The following is a 20,496-nucleotide window of genomic DNA, read 5'->3' as shown; positions in this document are numbered from 1 at the left end:
CATTTTAAGAGCAAGATGTTTTGTTTTCTTTTCCCAGGTTAAATTCCATTTTAAAAGTTCACTCATGCCATGTATGACATGTTCTAGTAGCATGCACAAAAAGGAATGGCGAAACTTGCTGGAAACTCAAGAGCTTACCCACTGAGCAGTCAACACATAAACCACCTCAGAGAGACAGTTGTGCCTTCAGTGCTTAGTGATCTTGGAGAGGGATTTCAGAGGATTCCACAATAGAGAAATGTGATTAGGTCTGCACGTAGAGAGGGTCATCATAATTCCACAGGACTTGATGGCTTCTAAAGGGCTTTTTGCAGGATGGTAAAATTTCATGCATCCAGTTTCTAGTTTGCCATTAGGACAGATCAGTAGGTAGTAAAACTCTGATTTCTAAGTCACTTTTGTTCACATAAATGATCCACTTGTAGTGCATCTCTCCCTTTCTCTACTGGTGGAGATGTACATGAGTCATGGCTAGGAGGGAGAACTGACATTTTAGCACAAAACAGTTAGGCTGCTCTGAAGCCACTCAGCAACACTCTCAGGTAGTTTCTATTATTTTCTTCTATTTTGCAAATACAGAGGCCCAGAGATGTTAAATTGCTTCCCAAAGGTCATGAAATTCATAAATGCCTGAGTTGGGACAAACCAGGACCGTCTGATGCCTAAGCCTATATTAAGAATCTCCAGACTGTCTTAGGTCAAAGGTTTTAATAAAATTGTAGATATTTAATGTATTAATTGGAAGGATGACCTGAAAGATTCCAGTGTAAGCAGCACTAACCTAACTGGGGTGAGGCGGCCATGACAAGGATGATAAAAAAACAATGTGTCTATGTGCCATCATTCTGAATTGTGTAACTTAAGAAGCCTGTGTATTTGTAATTGGCCTTTTTTGTGTAAAGTATAAGCCTGGATTAGGTCAGCCTTTCAAAGTGTCTTCTGCTGCCCCTTTTATAGCTAATGACTCCTTTTACATAAACTGTAAATTAGACACTAAGTTCCATGACAGCGGAAACTATTTTTTTTATGCACAGATGTTGTGCATCTCCAGGCCTGTCCCAGGGGCTGACTTAGTAGGTGCTTTAATATTTGTTCATTATTGAGAGTGGTGATGATAATAAATAGTCAACAAGTAATAGCAGTATCTTCTCTCTGGGATTATTCAATACATTATCTCATTAAATCCACACAATAACTCCATGAAGTAGATACTATTCTTCCCCCTAATTTAGAGGTTTAAAAAATGTCTTAGGGGAACCTTGTAACTTACTCAAGGACACAGTAATAAGTGTCAGAAAATCAGCTGTGCTTGATATCAGAACCTTAGCATTTAGCATTACGCTATAGTCTGTTGATTTATAATGCATTTGTTGTATTTCTAAGAAAGCTCATTTTATCAAAATCAGGTGATAGAATTTCAGTTCTGTGACTAAAGGGACTCTGTTTTAACTGTTATCCCCAGTGCCCAGAACAATTCTTGGCACATCTTAAGTGCTCAGTAAATATTCTTGGTACATATGCATACAGGAATGGGTAGCACAATTATGTCAACTGTAATAAAGCTTAGAAACTAGAAAATTACTGGCTCACAACAGGTTTTATTGTTGGGTGTGGTTTGTTTTTTTGCAAGAATTTTTTTTAAAGATTTTTATTTATTTATTTGAGAGAGAGAATGAGAGAGAGAGAGAGAGCACATGAGCGAGGGGAGGGTCAGAGGGAGAAGCAGACTCTCTGCTGAGCAAGGAGCGTAATGCGGGACTCGATCCTGGGACTCCAGGATCATGACCTGAGCCGAAGGCAGTCGCTTAACCAACTGAGCCACCCAGGCGCCCTTTTTTGCAAGAATTTTAATAAGGATTGAGCTTCTAAACCTAAATATTACAAATATTTGTTGTACTGAAGAAATCCAGTCATTTATTCACTCATTGAAGAAGTACATACCTCTATCCAGCAAAGGTAATTGAGCACCTACTAGTGCCAGACATTTAATATCAGAGATAGAGTAGGAATGGTTGATAATGATATGGAAACAACTATTACAAAATGCAGTGAGCCATGAAGAAGACCAAAAAAAAAAAAAAAAAGATATAGACACAGAAAATTCTAGAGGAAGAGACTGTGGTATGGTCAGGTAATGCCTCAGGGAAGTTGGGACAGTTGAGCTGAGATGCTGAAGAATGCCAAGAACATGAGGAAAGAGCATAGGTTGACATGTGCACATTTCAAATGCTTTTGAAAAGAACTTGATGTGTTGAGGCATAGAAAAAAGGTTGGCAGGTCTTCTGAGAAATGGTCTATATGGTCCTCTTACCACTACAGGATTGCACAGGGTTCTTTCAACCCCTTGACTTCCTTTCCTACACATCATTGTGTTCAAGCACAAAGCCAACAGCCTTATTTTTCCTGGTTGTGGTGCAGGGCCTAGTTCCCCAATGCTCACAGTAGAAAAGAGTGGTCCACAAAGTTGAAACTTTGCAATCTCCTTACCCATGATGAATCTGTGTTGGCTGTACCATTGAATAAATGCAGGAGGACTGCTGCAGGAAACGTGAAAGGGAAAATTTAGTAAATCCCAGAAACTTAATCTACGGAGGGGACCTTTCTCCCATTGGTTACAGTGGAAAATTCCTCAAGCACAGCCTGGCCCATGAGCCTGGGCCTACCAACTTCATCATACAGCTCTGTGCCAATCTAGCCCACATTCCAGGAAGATAAAGGGAGGATTTCCAAATACTATTCCAAGGTCTCCTGTCACAAGTTAAGGTCATTTCAACAGAAAGCAAAATGTCTTCTTACCACTTGGAGAGGAACTTAGCTTTTTCCCCCTCTGCCCGCCCCTTCCCCATTATGCTTAACAGCAAGGGAAGCTGAACTGTGTAACTACAGATGAGCTGACCACTGGAGACTTGGTGATGGATACAGCTCATCATGTGGAAGAACCAGCCGTGAACTGATGCTGAGTGGATTACATTAGTCACTGGAATCTTATTGGTGAAATTTGAACAAATAGTCAAACAAGTTAAGACTTAACCACCAAATGACAATCAAATGGAATCTGTTATAAGCTGAACTTCCCTTAAAAATTATATCGAAGACTATTTCTACTCTCTTCTCCCTCTCGCTTTCTGGAGATGGGGGATAATTCCATTTTCCATCTGCTGGAAGCATCCACTCTTTGTGGAAATCTGATTGCAATTCCCAACCTGTTAAAAACTTGTTTTCCCATTTTTTTTTTGAACTTCGAGTACTTTCTAAATCGTGTTAGCGGAAGCATTCTATGTATATAATTAACTCCCAGGTCCCTCTGGGCTCATCTAGCTCAACCTGTGGAGCTTAACTGAGCAAGACGTCTGCTGATGTCTCTCCCTGCAGTGACACCCACTGAAATGAATACCTTCTACAAGAGGAAAATGGGGAAATGTCTTTTCCAATTTGGCTTTTTAGGGAGTTGGGTAGCTTCATAAATGGTTTTATTGGTTTCATAACAGTAGCAATCAAGTTTTCTTTCAAATACCGAATTTGCAATATGGGGAAACGTGGTGGTGGGGGGGAATTCTGCATTTTCCTCCTAGGTTAAGTAGGGAGGCAGGTCTCTTTTTTTGTACTAATTGGATCTTTGAAATCTCCTCAGGGTAGCAGAGACTCCCATGTCCCTTCCATGCTGGGAGCAAATGCAAGCGGTTCCTGCAGTGTTGTGTCTTCACAAGCAAGACCTACGGGAGGGCCTGCAGCACTTGGTCCAAAACAAAGTGCACAGGGCTAGGGAAGGTGGACTTTTTCAGATTGACTTTGTGGACTGGCTTCATAACTCAGCCCTTTTGCATCCCTCTGCCTGCGTATACATAGATGCCTACAGTAGGAAGGGGATGTTGACTGCGTCTGGAATGGAGAAGTCGTAGGGGGTCGCAGGAAAGTTCTGGCCCCTGCTCCCCGTTCTATTCCTAGCACAGGAGGCTTCAGTTAGGCTACGGCAGCCCTTCTTCCCATTCTCTCCTCTCTGAGGCTTCGAAGCCCAGGCCTCGCCGTTGAACTTAATCAAGGGACCGCATACCTCACACAAGGGTGAGCGGAAGGGACCTGACTGTTGTCTCCCGCCCTCCCTCAGGGGACCTACTTCTGTTTGCGGTACTGAAGCGCAGGTGTCCGGAGCAAGGCAGCGAGCTAGGGACTCTGGGTCTCGAGTAAACGCCGCCCTTAGCCGCGTGGCACGTTGGAGGGCGGTTGCCAGAGCGCGTCTCTGGTTTTCGCGTGAACCTGCCGGCTCGCTGCTTGCTGCTCGGGTGCCGGTTCGCAGCTGCGTGCGCCCCACTGCAGCAGAGAGCAGCCGCAGCCTCTTCCTCGGCCACCGGCGCTGCTGGGGACGAGTCCTGGGGCTGCTGACGCGGCTGGGAGGAGCCTCGCCTTTAATGCACCAGCCGCCTCCAGCCTCCTCCTGCAGCAGCGCAGCTGCGAGTGCGCGCGTGTGGGTGTGAGGGTGAGTGCGCTGGCGCCGGCCGCAGCGCCCTGCCCAGCTCCCCGCCGCCTTCCTCGACCCCGCCAGCCGGAGCCGCCCTCCCGTGGGACCAGCACCCTGCTCCTGGCCGGCCCATCCCGAATCCGGCCCCTGCCATCTCGCCACTGCAGCCCGGGTCCAGAAAGGCACCATTTTGTCGCGGCCGCCCGCTCTCCCAGGGGGAGGAGGGACCTTTTTTGCATTTTGGAGCGGCGGCCAACGTGGGGAACCTGTTGGGCATCTCCCCAGCCCCGCTTGTGAGCGCCTCACGGGCGGCGGGCGGGCCCGGACCCCTCGGGGCACGGCGCATCTTGGCACCCGGCGGCCGCGGAGCCGGGCGCAGCATCCTCGCTGGGAATTGGAGCTGGAGTGAGCGCACCGCGGGAGGAGCCGCCGCAGCCTCGGAGATCCCGAGTGGAGGAGGTGACAGCTCCATTGCCGGGTTTTTATTTTTTTTTTCTCTCCGCCTCCCCGTCTCCTCCTCAGGCTCGGACCATGGTGCAGTCCCACCGGCTCCCCTGCCCCCCTCTCCTGTGAGACTGGCTGCGGGGAGGGATCATGGATACTTGTCTGCCGGCTTCTGGTTCCCACGCAAGTAAGCCTGCTGTCAATGGAGGAGGACATTGATACCCGCAAAATCAACAACAGTTTCCTGCGCGACCACAGCTATGCGACCGAAGGTAACGCCAGCCCCGCCGCATTCCGCCGCTGGGGCCGGGCGCAAGTTGCGGATCGCTGGGCTCGGCGGGCCGCCGGGCGCCGAGTGGCGGAGACTCCTCCCGGCCCGGGGCTGGGGCGGGGGCTCGGCCCGCGGGGGCAGCGGCCGGTGCGCCCCACATCCATCCGCGCTCCGCGAGGCGAGCCCGGCGTTCAGCAGCAGGTGGACCCGGCGCCCACGGGAGTTAAAATGGCCCTCGGGGATCAGGCTTTGCAGGGTGGGGCTCCCGACTGGAAAAATGACCCCGTGAAGGCAGATGACCCATCCCCCAAGATGTTTGTCGGGGTCTTGGAGGGGGAGATAAGAAAGGGGCCCAGTCGGATCGGAGGTCCTTCCCCCCCTCTCCCCACCAGCGGAATGATGTTGTGTCTCTCAGTGGCTGCAGGGAAGACATGGTTTCATTTCCTGCCCGACTATCTCTCCGGCCAGGTTACCTGCTCAGACAATCAGAACCCCAAAAGGCCCTTTGCAAAAGGGCGAGCCCCTTTCCCCTTGGAAGTGCATTAGCAAGAAATAAAAAGGTAGCTGGGGAGACGGCGTTCCAGCAGCAAGCGAACGAGTCTAACACGTGGGGCGAGCAATGCGATCAGTGGGGCCTTTAAAATCACCATTATGAATTCTGCAGCAGTACTTTCTGCTGAATCAACAGCCAGCAGAAAGCAAGAGGGTTCAGTAAGCTGAGCTTTGCCAAGAGGTGAAATTGTCGTAGCGCGCTCTCTCTCAGCTTGTTCTGACGTTAGCAGGCAGGCAAGGAAAGTCAGCAGGTGGAATCTCATTCTGCCTTTTGTGTGTGAATAGAGAGTAAAGGCATTTTTTTTTCAAATGCCAAAACTTTTGCGTTTTTGCTTTCATTTTCTACCTGTAGGCCCTTATCCTTAACCACTCATATAAAGTGTGGCATTATCACGTTGTAATATCCACGTGAGAAAATGTGTGTGAAAGTGCTTTAGGAAAACATTGCACGGTATGTTAATTTAAGACAATTCTTGTTATTCTTGGATACTAAAATTTCTATAATATTTAATCAAATCAAGAATCATAGAAAAATGTGATGGTGTTGGGGTAGTATAAGAGTTCAAACTCTGAAAGAAATAAAAAGATACAATTTGGGGGCAAAGGTGGCATCTTCTATAAACATCCCAGTAAGTTTTAGGTAATAAAGAATGTCCAGTGCTATTGAAAATATATTCTTCATTCATCATCATTATTGGAGAGCATCCAGCCTGATATGTCCGTGGGTGCTAGACAGATGAAGCTGACTTGTATGAGCTCTGGTGTTCAGGAGCTTAGAGATGGCTTTTAAGGGATGTTCAGCCTGTCCCTCCCCCATACAGGCACCATACTTGCCGAGTCTTTTCATTTACAGGATGACAGGGTGGTTATAAGATGTTCTTTCTCAGTCTCAAGTGCTTTGTCACTGAATCAGTTACCAGGTAGATTATGACTAGCTCTGTGTCTGAGCATGTTATCCAGGAGAGAAGTTGGCCTTGGGTCTATTGGTCTTTCTGGGTGATACTTCTTTCTGTTTGTGACAACAAAGAGGGCTGCCTTCATGTTTTCTTCTAGATTGCATTATGCTCCAAGTGCAGGCAAAGGAAACCTACTGAGCTGGGAAGATGGGCAGATTGGGGCCATGTGTATGGGAGTATCACCTCTAGAATGAAGAAATGAGTTAAAAATGGAATTCCTTAGTGCTTTCTGGGCCCCAGGTACTACCCTGATCTTTGGTCCTATTTTATGCCATTTTTGTAAACTCTGATTCTGATTAAAATAACTGGGTTTGTGTAGTCAAAAATGAAGCATGAGTTTATAACAGGCAGCTCTCTAAAATCTTTCTAAGTCAACCTCTCAGAACGTTCTGTCTCTCATACACAGACATCACACTGAAAACTAAACAAAACCTTTATTTCTCAGTATGCCTTCAGGTTTCTTTACCTGATCTTACTGAAAGTCTGGGAAGAAGGGAAAAATGCAACTTGGACAATGTAAATAGCAGAAGTTGAGTAAAGCAGGAAGTTCTCTATGGTCTTTATCTGTTCATTTTAGGGAACATTCATGCAGTGGTGCTGGCCACAGGGGCAAGAGTCCATCCTCTCTCTTCTGATGAATACCTTGGAAGTGCCAAGTACATCTTGAAATGTCACCAGATCAAAATATTATTTGTTAAAATCCTCTTTGTTGAGGGCTTGCCTCAAAAGTACCCTCCTCCTTTATTAACTTAAATCCACTTTCTCTTAAATCTGACCTTAGTTTCTCGGTCCTTCTACAGACTTTGCTGTGCTTTTTGTCTTCCTTGATATTTCAGCATTTTCCTACCTGGCCAGATATGTCAAGGGTTTTGTTTTGTTTTGTTTTGTTTCTCTCCAAATTCTCCTTCACATTTATCTCTGAATTTTTCTTTGCTTTGCTTTGCTCAGATCATTCCACACTGCAGTATTCTATTTAAAGCTGAAAGGTTTTTGCTGTGTAGTTAGTGTGAAGGACTCTAAGCTCAATTTGCATTGTAAGTGGTAGCTGCAGGCAAGTTCAGCCAGCTAAGAGCAATGCAAATGCTAAAGGACACTTTTACCCAAGCTTTCCTCTCTTATTTTCTCTCCCTCTCCCCTCTCCTTCCTCCCTTCCTCTCTCCCCCACACCACCCTCTCCCTCCCTCCCCTCCTTTCCCTACCCTCCACCCCCCCCACCACAGGGAAGAAAAAGAATGCATGATCTGTATTTATTAAAGACATTTCCTATGACTCTTCCTTTATTCTGAGCATCAAAGTTACCCCCTCCTCGATCTTTATCTTTTTCCCCTTTTTAAAGTGACCGTCTTTGAGAATCTTCTGTTTTCCATGTACTTGCTGAGCTTTTTAAATATAGCACTTCAATATCTCCACATCCTGCTAAGTGAATGCTATTAACATTTTCAAATAAGGAAACTGGGCAACTGAGGCCCACAGATGTTACTAATTTGTGAGGGTGACACAGATGAGGGAAGAGCTTGCCTTCCAACTCAAGACCATTTGAAGCGCATGCTCTTCCACTAAGAAATTCTGCACTGCCTCATTTTCTTTCCTCCAACCATTAGCTCCCGTTAGGAAGACGACCACTATGATTTTATCTTCGTGTATAAATTGTATTCCTATCTGGGGTCAAATTCTTGACAGGGATCATTTGAACATGTGTATATGGGATTAAATATGATGAAGAGTGGGGTTGGAATGACTACAGAAATAAAGTCAACACAATGTTTTTACTGGCTTTTTTAGATACCGAACTCTGGGGCTCCTAAACAAGGCTTCATCTCTCAAATCTCTCTGATCTCTATGTGGATTTCTTTATTTTCAGACTTGTTAGAACTGACCAAAACCCTCTCTCCATTAGGGCGGTTTGAGAGTATTCTACATTGATCTTCCTACTCTTCCGTGGGGCCAAAGACAGAATAAATGTTTTTCCTAGCTTAGTTTACAGGAATGGCAATCTGGTTAGAAGAGGAAGTCAGAGAACATGTTTTAAAATAACTACTCTGTTCTCAGTTTCCCTAGCTGTAAAATGGGAATAACAATAGAACCTGTGCCACAGGGGAAAAAAAATTAATACAGGAAAAGCACTCAAGGCAGTGCCTAATACAAAGTCAGACCTCGGTAAATGCCCTCAGTACATTATAGGTACATTTGCATAGCAAACATGCGTTTTCCTTGGATCCTGTGTTGATTGGGGATGGTCTTGAGGGGAACGGCTAGTGGAGACAGGCGAGAAGTCACTAAAACCTACCGGTCTCTTCTTGGCTGGAGCATCGGCTGTGGATCTTGCCATTTAGTTATTTGCTTTAGTGTACTTGCTGGTTATATTCTGGCAGTGAGTAAGTTCCATCTTCTTGCAGAGGCCTTTAAAAACCTATACTGTTTATGGGCGCCTGGGTGGCTCAGTTGGTTAAGCGACTGCCTTTGGCTCAGGCCATGATCCTGGAGTCCCAGGATCCAGTCCCGCGTCGGGCTCCCTGCTCAGCAGGGAGTCTGCTTCTCTCTCTGACCCTCTTCCCTCTTGTGCTCTCTATCTCTCATTCTCTCTCTCAAATAAACAAATAAAATCTTTAAAAAAATAAAAAAATAAAAACCTATACTGTTTACACATTAAAGGAAGAACAAATTTATTATTCCATGATTTATGATTATATTATTATTATTACATAATTATTGATTCATTCTGCCTTTAATTCCTTCAACAAATATTAGCTGACTTTCTGCAGAGGTGATCCGGCCTGGTCCAATACAGACATGGTATCAGGCTGGCACAGAAGGCAGACATTAAATAATTTTGCAAATAACTATATAATTCCCAATTATGGTAAGTGACATTCAGGAAAAGCACAGTATGCCTCGAGATCATATATAAGGCAGGAAGGTAGATCTAATTTAGTTTGGGGGACCAGAGGCAGCCTCTCAGAGAAAGTTTTAAGTTGAGAACTAAAGGCTCAGTCAGGAATCAACAAGAGGTGAAGACAATTCAGGTAGAAGGGACAATAGGTACAAAGACCAGAGATTTACAATAGTTTGGACTGATTTGAAGAATAGAAAGCTGCCTGTGGCTGGAGTATAGGGAACAAGAGGAAGAGTGATGAAAATTAGACCAGAACCTGCAGTTGACTTTGGAAGGCGCCCAAACCGGGAAAAATCCATGCTAGAATAGATGGATGGCTGAATGGTTAGATACACGGTAAAGCAAGTATGACATGTTCATGGTAAAATTGAGATGATCCATCAATGGATAGACACTGTAAATTTTTTTTTTCAATTTTGCTCTCTGTTTAAAAATTTTCATAACAAAATGTCACAAAAGAGAGACTAGAGAGGTAGTCAGAGACCGGATCATGTTGAGCCTTAACCATAATTATGGAGTTTGGACTTTATCCAAAGATGGATCGAAAGCCATTAAAGGATTTTGATCGAGGTGGAAATATGATCAGGTTTGTTTTTTCAAAGCTCAGTCTCGCTGCTATGCAGGGTGGGGCGGAGATAAATAGAGCAAAATGGGGAATAGTTAGAATGCCACAGCTGTACTCATCTCAGCAGAAGAGATGAAGAGAAATTAGGCGATTCTGATACATTGTAGAAGAAGAATGGATAAGAAGAGTGGATATTGGTGTGATAGATTGGGCAGAAATAGAGAAGTAGGTGGAGCTGAGTGTCAAGGATGACTCCCAGCACTTTGCTCTGAGACTGGATGCATAATAGAACTTCTCACTGACACTGGAAAAAGACTTTGGAAATTGATTAGTCTGAGGAGTGTGTGAGCCATTTAGCCTCACAGCAAGACCCTCCAGCAGTTGGGCCTGAAGCTCAGAAGCAAGATCGGGACTAGATGTATAATTTGGGATGTCAGCAGCATATTAAAAGTATTTAAAGCCATGTGAATAGATGAGATGCCTAGGAGAAGAGCACTCCAGGGCAGAATTTGAGCCAACAAGGAAACTTACTTTGGCTTGGTATAAAGAAATTGTAACGGTCGCCTGCGTGGCTCAGTTGGTTAAGCGACTGCCTTCGGCTCAGGTCATGATCCTGGAGTCCCAGGATCGAGTCCCGCATCGGGCTCCCTGCTCGGCGGGGAGTCTGCTTCTCCCTCTGACCCTCCCCCCTCTCATGCTCTCTCTCTCTATCTCATACTCTCTCTCAAATAAATAAATAAAATCTTAAAAAAAAAAAAAGAAATTGTAACAAAAAACACCTGACAATGGAATGCCTTAGTTAGGTGTAAACCTAACTAATCACACACTGAAATTATTCAAAGAACACTATATGGCCATTTCTCAACAATGTGGTAGAATCAAGAAGAGTCCAGTCTTGGGTGAGTTGAGTGTAGAGGGTCTCCAAACTTGAGTGAGATCTGTGTGATTTGTGAAATGTTACAGCTTCCTAGGGGCATGGGAATAAATGTGAGAAAGTAAAAGTCCCTGCTTCCTCTACCCCACCCCCATTTCACACCCGCTCAAGAGGGAAGCTAAGATGAATAAAACTAGGAAGGTACATGAAAATGGCTTTTGATATGAAGGGGCTGGGAAGGCACTAGAAAAATAAAAGGAGGCGGTGTCATATGATGGAGAGCTGCCTTGTAGTTCCTTAAGTTGCCTTGATATTTGTATGCAAATTCCAGATCAGAATAGTACTTCCAATGCATATGGATGAATGTTTGAGTTCTCTCCCGTTCTCGGAAAAATCTGAAATGGAAGGTGGAAAGAAGCTGCCTTATACTACTGTAAATGACCTTTCTGGGGATAGGGAGTGTTCTGCTACCAAACATAATAACCAGAGTGCATTGAAAATCACTAGCAAGTATTCATTATTAGCATCCAGGTCCCCAGGGGCAATCTCCAGCCCTTTATGAGGGCTGGTCAGAAACGTGCCAATGAACCTGGGGTGAATAATATTAGGCCAGTCCTGTCAAAATATTGGTAATGCTCAATGAAAAGAGCACAGTTGTAGACTGACATTCCTAGACTCTGGCATTTGCATTCACGAAGAAACTAAGGGTCCAATTTCAGCACTTAGCCGAGGGAAGAGAATTGAGGTTTCTCATGCACTGTCTATTCCAGGCATTTTCCTAGGTGTTGTGCATATGTTTACTCATTGAATCTCCTTCAACAACCATGAGAGAATGGTTGCATTAGTCTCATTTTTCAGACTAAGAAATTTTGAGCTTTGGAAAAGCAAAGAAACTTATGTAAGGTCACATACTTGTAAGTGGTGGAACCAGCTTGGAAACCATGACTGCCCGGACTTGAGGCCCGTGCTCTTCGCCCACCCCTGCTGCCTCTGGTCAGGATTTTAGGGGAAAAAAATGCAGGTTATGTTCTCTCTTTTGCATATATCCCCATGGTGCACATTCAGTGCTGCTGGACTGACTTGTTCCATCTTTCCAGAAGGGCAGTACACGTGTCTGAGCCTTCGCCATTGTCCCACAGGAAGGAAGTTGAACTTCTCCACCCAATGCCAGAGTCCTTAGTTGACCTTCTACTCTAGATGTATTCTACTCGATAAGGAAAGAAGGAAAATATTTATGGAATTGAGCAAATTGTGCGAATTAGCTGGGTTTTTATACGCTTGTCCCTGTCCCTCACCCTTAGCATAGGATGTTAACAGTGCAATTCCCAGGCTGTGCTGGGAGGGGTCCCTGGACCTTCTGGGCACCCATTTTCCAGAACTGATAGCAGCTCCGATAATTGGCTTAGGTAACAAAAGGAATGGATAGAGGCAGCTGCTGTGTGATGGCAGTTGTCCTTTGCATATAAATGCGGAGGTGTGTGAGGCCTTCTTTTGGCCAGAGAGGCTTGCCGGTGCTGTTCACCTCATCCCCCATTAAGGAGATTGCTTTCACCAAACTTGGCATCTTTGCCACAAATTTGCCTTCTTTTGCCTCTCCAACAGAACTCTAGAATCAGGCTGAAAATCAGAACAGACCAGATCTGACGTAACTATCTCATTGGAAGCTCATTGTTTTTACAGGACTACTAGGAACTTTGTTTTAAATAACCCAGGAACCCTTGAATTCTTAAGCTCCAAGTTCACTGTGGAAAGAGTGGAAAGTGATGATGGTAGGATCTACATGTGTGAAATCCACAGAAAACCAATTAGTACTAATTTTGGAGAAGGGGTCATGAATGGAAAGTGATAGGTGTGTAGAGGGCGTTTGTCAGACTCTCAGTTCTTTGCTTTAGAAGAGACCTGATTGCTTCCAGCAAATGTAGAGAAATGAAGGGGACTCTGTGGGTAAGAAACAAAAAAATGCATGGGATCTCAGGGTCTGGAGGGATCCCCGAAGGACAGGATTTTAACCCAAGAAAGGGAAGTTCTGCTAGAAGGAATGTGCCAGAGAGTACCTTACCTGTGCTGAGCTTGATGCAGGGCGACTGGCAGCCTCCTCCTCCAAGTGCATTGCCGACTCCACTTTTGTGAATCCACTAGGTAGTGAACCTGAACGAGTCCAGAATTGCAGGTAACCTCCTCCACTTGATGTAGGGGGCTCATCTTTGATGAGCTCAACAGATACACAAGGGGGCAGAGGGTAGACAAGCTGCAAATGGCTCTCATGGAGAATACTGCAGCAAGGTGCTGAGCATTCCCAGGTGGCCTGAAAGACAAAGCTTGGATCCTTAAGTACAAAATATCATCAAAAGGTGTTGTACCAAAGAGGAGAGCTGTATAAGAAACTTGAGGAAAGTAACATTGCTCATTTAACTTTGCAGAAGTCAAGTTGGGGCCAGGAACACCCAAGTTAGGAGGTCGGTTGGTTCACAGTAGTTGTATTCCTGCCATTGACATTCTCCTCTGTCTATGTCTTTATATTAATCAAGCAAATAATACATAAGTGTCTTCTTACTTGAAATGATTCAAACATTACTGAAGTTGACAAAGCAGGGGCAGCTGGCTGGCTCAGTCAGTAGAGCACGTGACTCTTGATCTCAGGGTTGTAAGTCTGAGCCCCATGTTGGGTGTAGAGATTACTTAAAAAAGAAAGAAAGAAAGAAAGAAATCTTAAAAAAAAAAAAAGCAGCAGACAAAGCAAAGCATGAATCACCCTCTATCCCCACACCCATCCCACTTCCCTGCCCAGAGTTAGCACTGTCATTAGTCGACTGTGCTTCCTCATGGCCACCTTTGGATGTATTTTCGTACATTTAAATATACATGTACACATCTGTATTGTGGGAGGGATTGTTTGCATAAGTGAACGTACACTGCTTGTTCTGTTTGCACTTTGTTTTTTCTCCCACTCAGTGATCTCGAAAGATCTTTCCATGTCAGGACACCTACAGCTGCCTTGTTCTTTGTAATGGCTGCATAGTGCCCTGTGGTATGACTGTATCATAGTTTATTTAGTAGTTCCCTTGTGGAGGGAAGAAAGTTATTTTATATTACATACAATGCTGTGGTGACTATCTATCTATCTATCATTCTATCTATGTATCTGTCTGTCTATCCATCCATCCATCCATCCATCCATCATTTGTGTTCAAAGGTTCTCCTTCCTGATTTTACCATCTTTAAAGCCAAGATACTGGTTCCTATTTCTCCACAAAGAGGCAAGAAGGACTTTCTGGTTCTTCCTTTCTTCCCTAATAAACCTTGGATAAGTCCTGTGTGAACTTGCATTTCCTAGCATAGAATATGAGAACACTTGGCATATCTACTTCTATGTGCATAGCACTGTATATTCTATAACTGTTTTAGATTTGAGTGTTAATAAAGGATAAGGTTGATTGGTAGTAGTTGTGGAAGGCTTGCTATGTGCCAGGAACAAACTTTGAGTTTTAAAGTATTTTTCTTATTTAGTCCTCGGAACTCCAGAGGTTGATATTGTTCTTACCCCCCTTGAAGTGAAAAGTTGAAGCAGAATGAGATGATGACTTGTCCAAGGTCACCCACTAGGAAGTGGCAGAACGGAAGTCACTTCCAGGACTGTCAGTGTAGTATATGAACACACCTTTTAAAACAGAAGTCATGATGTTGACACGGGGAAAGGGTGATTCATTTTCCTACAGAAATATGATTTTGAATCAATGCCAATACAAAAGATCCAGTTTTTATCAAGATTTTAAAAATGAGCAGAGGGAACATTAGAAGGGGTGGAGCGTTGTGTGCAGTGATGTAGAATGCACATCCAAAGACCTGGGTGTTATTCCCAATCCCACCATCATAATTAGTTACTTTTACTCTGTGGGCTTCTGTTTCTTAATCTCCTAAAATGAGGCTGAAGATGGGGGAGGGGTGGCCTGCTCTCTCTAGATTTTTCTGGCTCTGGGTTTCTGTGATGCACTATGTCTCTATTTGATGCTGTGTGTCATTTAGACCTCTTTAGTCTGTTGTGACCTTGTGCTCATAGGTGAGCGTGGGGGACATAGGCGTTGGCTTTAAATGGCCCCACAACTCCAGGCTTGGCTGTAAGAGCTGATGGGTCAGATCATCCTTCTGGCAAGAAGTCTCTCATGTAGCCAAGAGGTGGAGCCAGAAAGGGAAGCATCTCTTTGCCAAAAGCTTCTGCAGATGGAGGAGCCAGTCTGTCTGGGCGGCCCATGACTTTGAGAGGAGCCATTTGGCAAAGTTGTTGGCAGGAGCTGCCTTGCAACATGAATGCTGGAGACTGTCCTGGGCTGGAGTGAATCAGGGATGCAGCAAAGGTGGCTGATGGAACAAATAACCATCTGGTGAGCAGGGTGCTGCTCATCTTGCCGTGCTGACAGCGAAGAGCAAGTGCCAATCGGCGAGGCTGGGCTCTCAGTGACACGATCTGACAGGCACAATAAAATGTCTCCCCTGCTGTTGAACGCTCCTTGGAGGGGCTTATGAATCCCATGTGAACCTGTTCTTTCCGAGATCAAGAAGGCTCCAGTTTCTTGCACTATTCTAGGAAAGAAGATTCATCACGTCAAACAAAACTTACCGGATCTGTGGCCAGCTGCTGTGCTGGTTGTGCTGGGGAATAAGGTGAATGGAGTAACAGTTCCTGTTGGATTTGAGCAGATGATACTCTGTCCTGCTCAAAATATACTTCACCCTCTTCAAGCCAGGCTTTGAGAGTCCATGCTGCATTTGCCTCTCTTGTTACGTCAGGTAGCTGAAGTGGTGGAATCGGGCCCTGCATGGCTCTGGAAGCATCTCTACGGCCTTGGACAGATCACTCTGTCTCTGATGATTTCTTCTACTGAGAAGATATGGCAGGGGTTGAAGCACCATGCCCCTGCTAGCATGCTATTATTCATATGTGAGAAATACATTCAAAAGAATGCCTCTCTCACTCTATGCTTTTGGGACCCATGGTTGATGGTCAACTGGAAAAATTAAGGCAGAAAAAAAAAACAGTTTAAATGCTATTTTAAATAACACTGCCTAATTTTGATGAAGAGTCTGTTAAGAATCAAGGCTTCGTCTTTGCATGAGTTTGCTGACTGGGGCTTTTATTTTTCTTGTACAAACCACACCCCAAAACAAAAAAAAACCATGTCCAAGTTTGGTTTCCTTGAGGTTGAATGACAGTATAAACAGGTGAGAAGCAAACTTACCACAGATCCTTCTAGATTTTTTACGACTGTCCCTGATCTTTTATCTCTCCCACATTTAATCTGACAACTCTTTGTCATCTTTTGAAGCATCCGACTTAGTTTTCATATGAAATAATCCCTTTCTAACTTTCCACACCACTCTTTTCATCACCTTCTGTGATACTTGATTAACTAACAAGTATAACTGGCGTCAAGAGATAAGGGACAAAACAGAACTGCCTTGTAGTAAACCTGCGTCTCAGCCAGAAGAAGCAGGAGTGTGCCTCTGTCCCAGAGATGAGCCTACTAAATAAGCTGTGAGTAGAGATAATGCTGTAGGCCCATTTTACAGAGGCAACAGAAGGCATTTTTCCAACCAATGAGTCTGCTTCTTAGAAATCTGTTACAAGAGGTTCCGTGGAGCCCCTGGGTGGCTCAGTGGGTTGGGCGTCCCACTCTGAGGTCATGATCTCAGGGTTGTGAGATTGAGCCCCCACGTCGGGCTCCACACTCAGTGCACAGTCTGCTTAAGATTCCCTCCCTCCGTCCCTTCCCCCGCTCGAGCTCGCTCTCTTTAAATCAATCAATCAATCAATCAATCAATCAATCTTTAAAAGAAAGAAAAAGAGCTTCCATTTTATCTCTGGTGAGGAGGAAGAGCCACCATGTACTGAGTGCTGGCAGTGTACCAGGAATTGAGTACTGTTCTCTGTACTCTGTATATTTTGTATGATGTACCACATATTATACATGCATGTATATATTGTGCCCTATATTGATGTGTATATGATCCAGATATGTGCACATGTATGTGTTTCATTTAATCCTCACAGCAAACCTCAGAAGTATGTACAGTTAAAGCTTAATTAGATGAGACTTTTAGGTCTTATTCACCATTGTCCAATAGCCATGTCCTAGCACAGTGCCTGGTTTGGGTTTTGTTGCTGTTGTTTTTAACAAAACTCTCAGACATAAGCTTTAGGTTAGAATAACTATCTAATAGGATAATAATTTGGTATCTCCACTTTGCACAACTATAGATATTCTAGAACAGGAGTTGGTAAATTTGCCTATAAAGAGTCAGGTAGTCAACACTTTGGGTTTTGCCGACCATACAGTCTATGTCCCAGCTACTGAACTCTGCCATTGCTGCATGTGGGCATGGCTGTATTATTCTAGCGAAACTCTATTTACAAAATCAAGTGCTGGCCCTTGGATGGTAGTTTGCTGACCCTCCCATTCTAAAAAAATGTTTGGAACCCAACAGAAGTTCAAAAGACGTTGGCCTTCCAAGTGAGTGGTTGCAGTTAAGTGCTACAGAGAAGCTTTTCCAAACAGGAATGGCTTATGGTCAAAGTTGGATCTTAGTGGGATTCTGATAGGTGACGAGGAGTGGCAAAGGCTGTCTTCATGGAGAGGGGGTTTTTTTGTGATGTTAGGAGGCAAAAGTATGCAAGGAAAATGGCATGCTGTTTGATCAAATGAGCTAGAGACTAGACACATAAAAGGCCATTAGAATCCCTGCACATAAGCACACCTCCCTTAGTAGTGTCCCCCAAATGTTCACTCCATACACATTTAAAAATATTTATTATATACTAGGCACCATGCTAAAAAAAACAGGCAAACGATAAAAAATCAAAACAAAGACTCTGGCCTCATAGAACTTGCATTCTATTGGGAAGACATACATGTGCATGAAATAAACACAAACATAAGAGTGTGATATAAATCTTAGTATGTAGAAAAAGAAAAGAACCTATGAGGACAAAATATATGTCCACTGATGAAAACTTGGACTAAAAAGAAAAGTGTAAAAAAGAAAATCGAATTTACCTCTAGCCCCAGACATAATCATTACAAATATTTTCAATGCATTTTCTTCCAGGCTGTGTGTGTGTGAGTGTGTGAGTGTGTGTGTGCATGTGTGTGCATGTGCGCACGTGTGCGCATGCAGCCCACCACATATGTGTGTATAAGAGAAAAGAGAAAGGAGTGGATAATACTGGAATTATATGTAAAATGGTATCATATCTATTGTTGTTTTGTTTGTTTTGGTTCTAAATAAAATTGTGAACATTCTTCTGTAACATCTTATAGTTCAACCACAATTTTGCCATTCATCTAATGCTGGAAGTTAAATTATTTCCAGTATGTTGCTATAATAACTGATAAATAATTGCATGACTCTAAATCCTCTCTAGTTATTTTTTTTTAGAACAGGTTTCTAAAGTCAAGTTTGCTGGGTTAAATGGTATAAATAATTAAGTTTCTAGATACAAATGAGTTTCTAGATAATAATTAATATATTTTCTAGAAAAGCTGTACCAAGGAAGACCTTTGCAGTTGCTGTGGCCCTTTCCCACCATTGCCTGGTCTTTTTCCTCTATCTCACATTGTCACAGATTTTTAGAGAGAATTTTTGCAGGTGAAGATTAGAAATAAATTCATCAAGGTATAACCACTGAACCTTAATATGTTCCTTTGCCCTTTTCCTTCCCCAAAGCCCACGTACTTCTACCCAGTCTGAAAGGGGAGGCAAGCACAATTCTTAGCCTCTGCCATTAAATACATGGGTGAGTCGCTCATTCTCTGGGATTTAGTTGCCCACCTATATTAAATAAAATGACTTTCATGGTTCCAGGGCATCGGTTGTAGATAAGTATATGGAACCTGGTGACCCAGAAATGTTAATTTTCCTCAGACTGATAAGTAGGTGACTTCAAAGAATGATTGACCCACAACGACAACCAGTATGGTTGTTTAATGAGCTAGGCCTCTTCTGGGGTTCATATTGGACATTTCTGAAAGATGTGTTCCTTTTTTTTCCTATTAATACTATGTGTGGTTGAATGCAATTTGAACCCAGATAAATCTGAGGAAACTAAACTTTACCTATCATTGACCTAAGGCTTACAGACATCTCTAGTACTCCTCCAAAAATTGAGTGCACGATTTGATGGAATTGAAAAGTATAAATCTTAGAAACACCCAGTGGGATTGTATTTTTAGTGAGTGATTTTGGTCCCTTTTCAAAATGAATGGGCTGTCTGCATTTCAGCAGTCACTGGGGATTATAGGTAGGAGTTGAAGTCTCAATCCATTTTCCTTGAGTATTTGGGGCATTTTCCTTCCTGTGAAGTAAGAATACAAAGTTGAGACTTTTTTTTTAATTTAAAATTTTTATGACGTTTAAAAAAATTGATACATAGGTTGTGACCTAAGAGTCAGGCAGATAAAATGTAAAGGATAGCTGGCTGGCTGGCTGGCTGACTGGCTGGCTGATGGGCTGGGTGGATGGATGGTCATTTGAATGGACAAAGATTTGTGGTGGTCAGTAGGAGACCAGTTGCTTCCTCAGAGGATTAAAAGTATGAAAACGTCTTCTAGAAACATCAATTTAAATAACAACTTGGGATCGTAATATTAAAATCGACCTCTCATCTCCTTTCTCTTATGTCTGGGAAGCCAGGGCAGGTACGATGGGGCAAGAGAGTGAGTATTGATTAGGACAGCACAGATCCATGGGAACATGCTTCCAGGAAGTCTTCACTGGTACTAGTTTAGAAAAAAAGAAATACAACAGAGGGGAGAAGAGCTACTCTGGAACCCTAAGCTAACAGAAAAGTCTGGGACAGTTCAGTGCTTCCAACTGACATCTCTTGGAGTGACCAATACTTAATCCCATCCCAGTTCTGTAGGATTAGGCTGGCTGAAACTAACATTCTATGCTATGAAAGTCAGACCCCTCTGGTCACTTGATAGGACGTAGGGAGAATGTTTTTCACGCAGTTCCATTTGTGAATAAGGTGTGTTTCCCTCTAGGTTCTCTGACCCCTTACAGGGTCAGAGATCAAAGACTTGCTAAGGTCTCCCTGGGGACCTGAAGAACTCTGTGCACAGTGGTGAAAAACAAAACAAAACAAAAAAGCAAAAGTAAAAGCAGTCTGATTATGATATTGTGCTTCTGTTGCCAACATGCTTACTCAGTCCCTAAGATTCCTCAGCACAATTTGAGATGGAAATTTTCTGATCAGAATTTTTCCTATAAGTCTCAAAAACTTGGATTTAAGCCTGTTATGTGGGCCAGGTTTTTTCTTTCTCCAGTTACTTGACAAGTAGGTTGCCTTTGAGTCACTCATTTGAATGGCCTTGATCTAGACATTGGCACATGCTGAAAAGGCAAAAAATATTTTCCTACTTGTGTTTGACCCTTCAAGAAGACTGGGCTGTTGACCATTTTGTCCTGTGCTTGTAAACCTTACTGCTTCC

At 43.7% G+C, this 20,496-nt stretch overlaps 1 protein-coding gene across 1 annotated transcript in view; it reads left to right on the top strand.

Annotated features, from left to right (window-relative positions):
- Nucleotides 1-4,935: 4,935 nt before the first annotated feature.
- Nucleotides 4,936-20,496, top strand: part of PPP2R2B (protein phosphatase 2 regulatory subunit Bbeta) — a 270,773-nt gene continuing 255,212 nt past the window's right edge. Inside the window, exon 1 of the mRNA XM_028119142.2 lies at nt 4,936-5,172. Coding sequence (XP_027974943.1) covers nt 5,103-5,172 — 70 coding nt within the window. The 5' untranslated portion in view covers nt 4,936-5,102. The remainder of the gene's footprint in view (nt 5,173-20,496) is intronic.

This window comes from Eumetopias jubatus, unplaced genomic scaffold, assembly GCF_037043125.1.
Source record: "Eumetopias jubatus isolate StellerSeaLion01/CBP00866 unplaced genomic scaffold, mEumJub1_p1.0 scaffold_5, whole genome shotgun sequence".
Lineage (NCBI taxonomy): Eukaryota > Metazoa > Chordata > Mammalia > Carnivora > Otariidae > Eumetopias > Eumetopias jubatus.
Note: the sequence above shows the minus strand (reverse complement) of the source record. Positions and strands in the feature narration are given on the sequence as shown.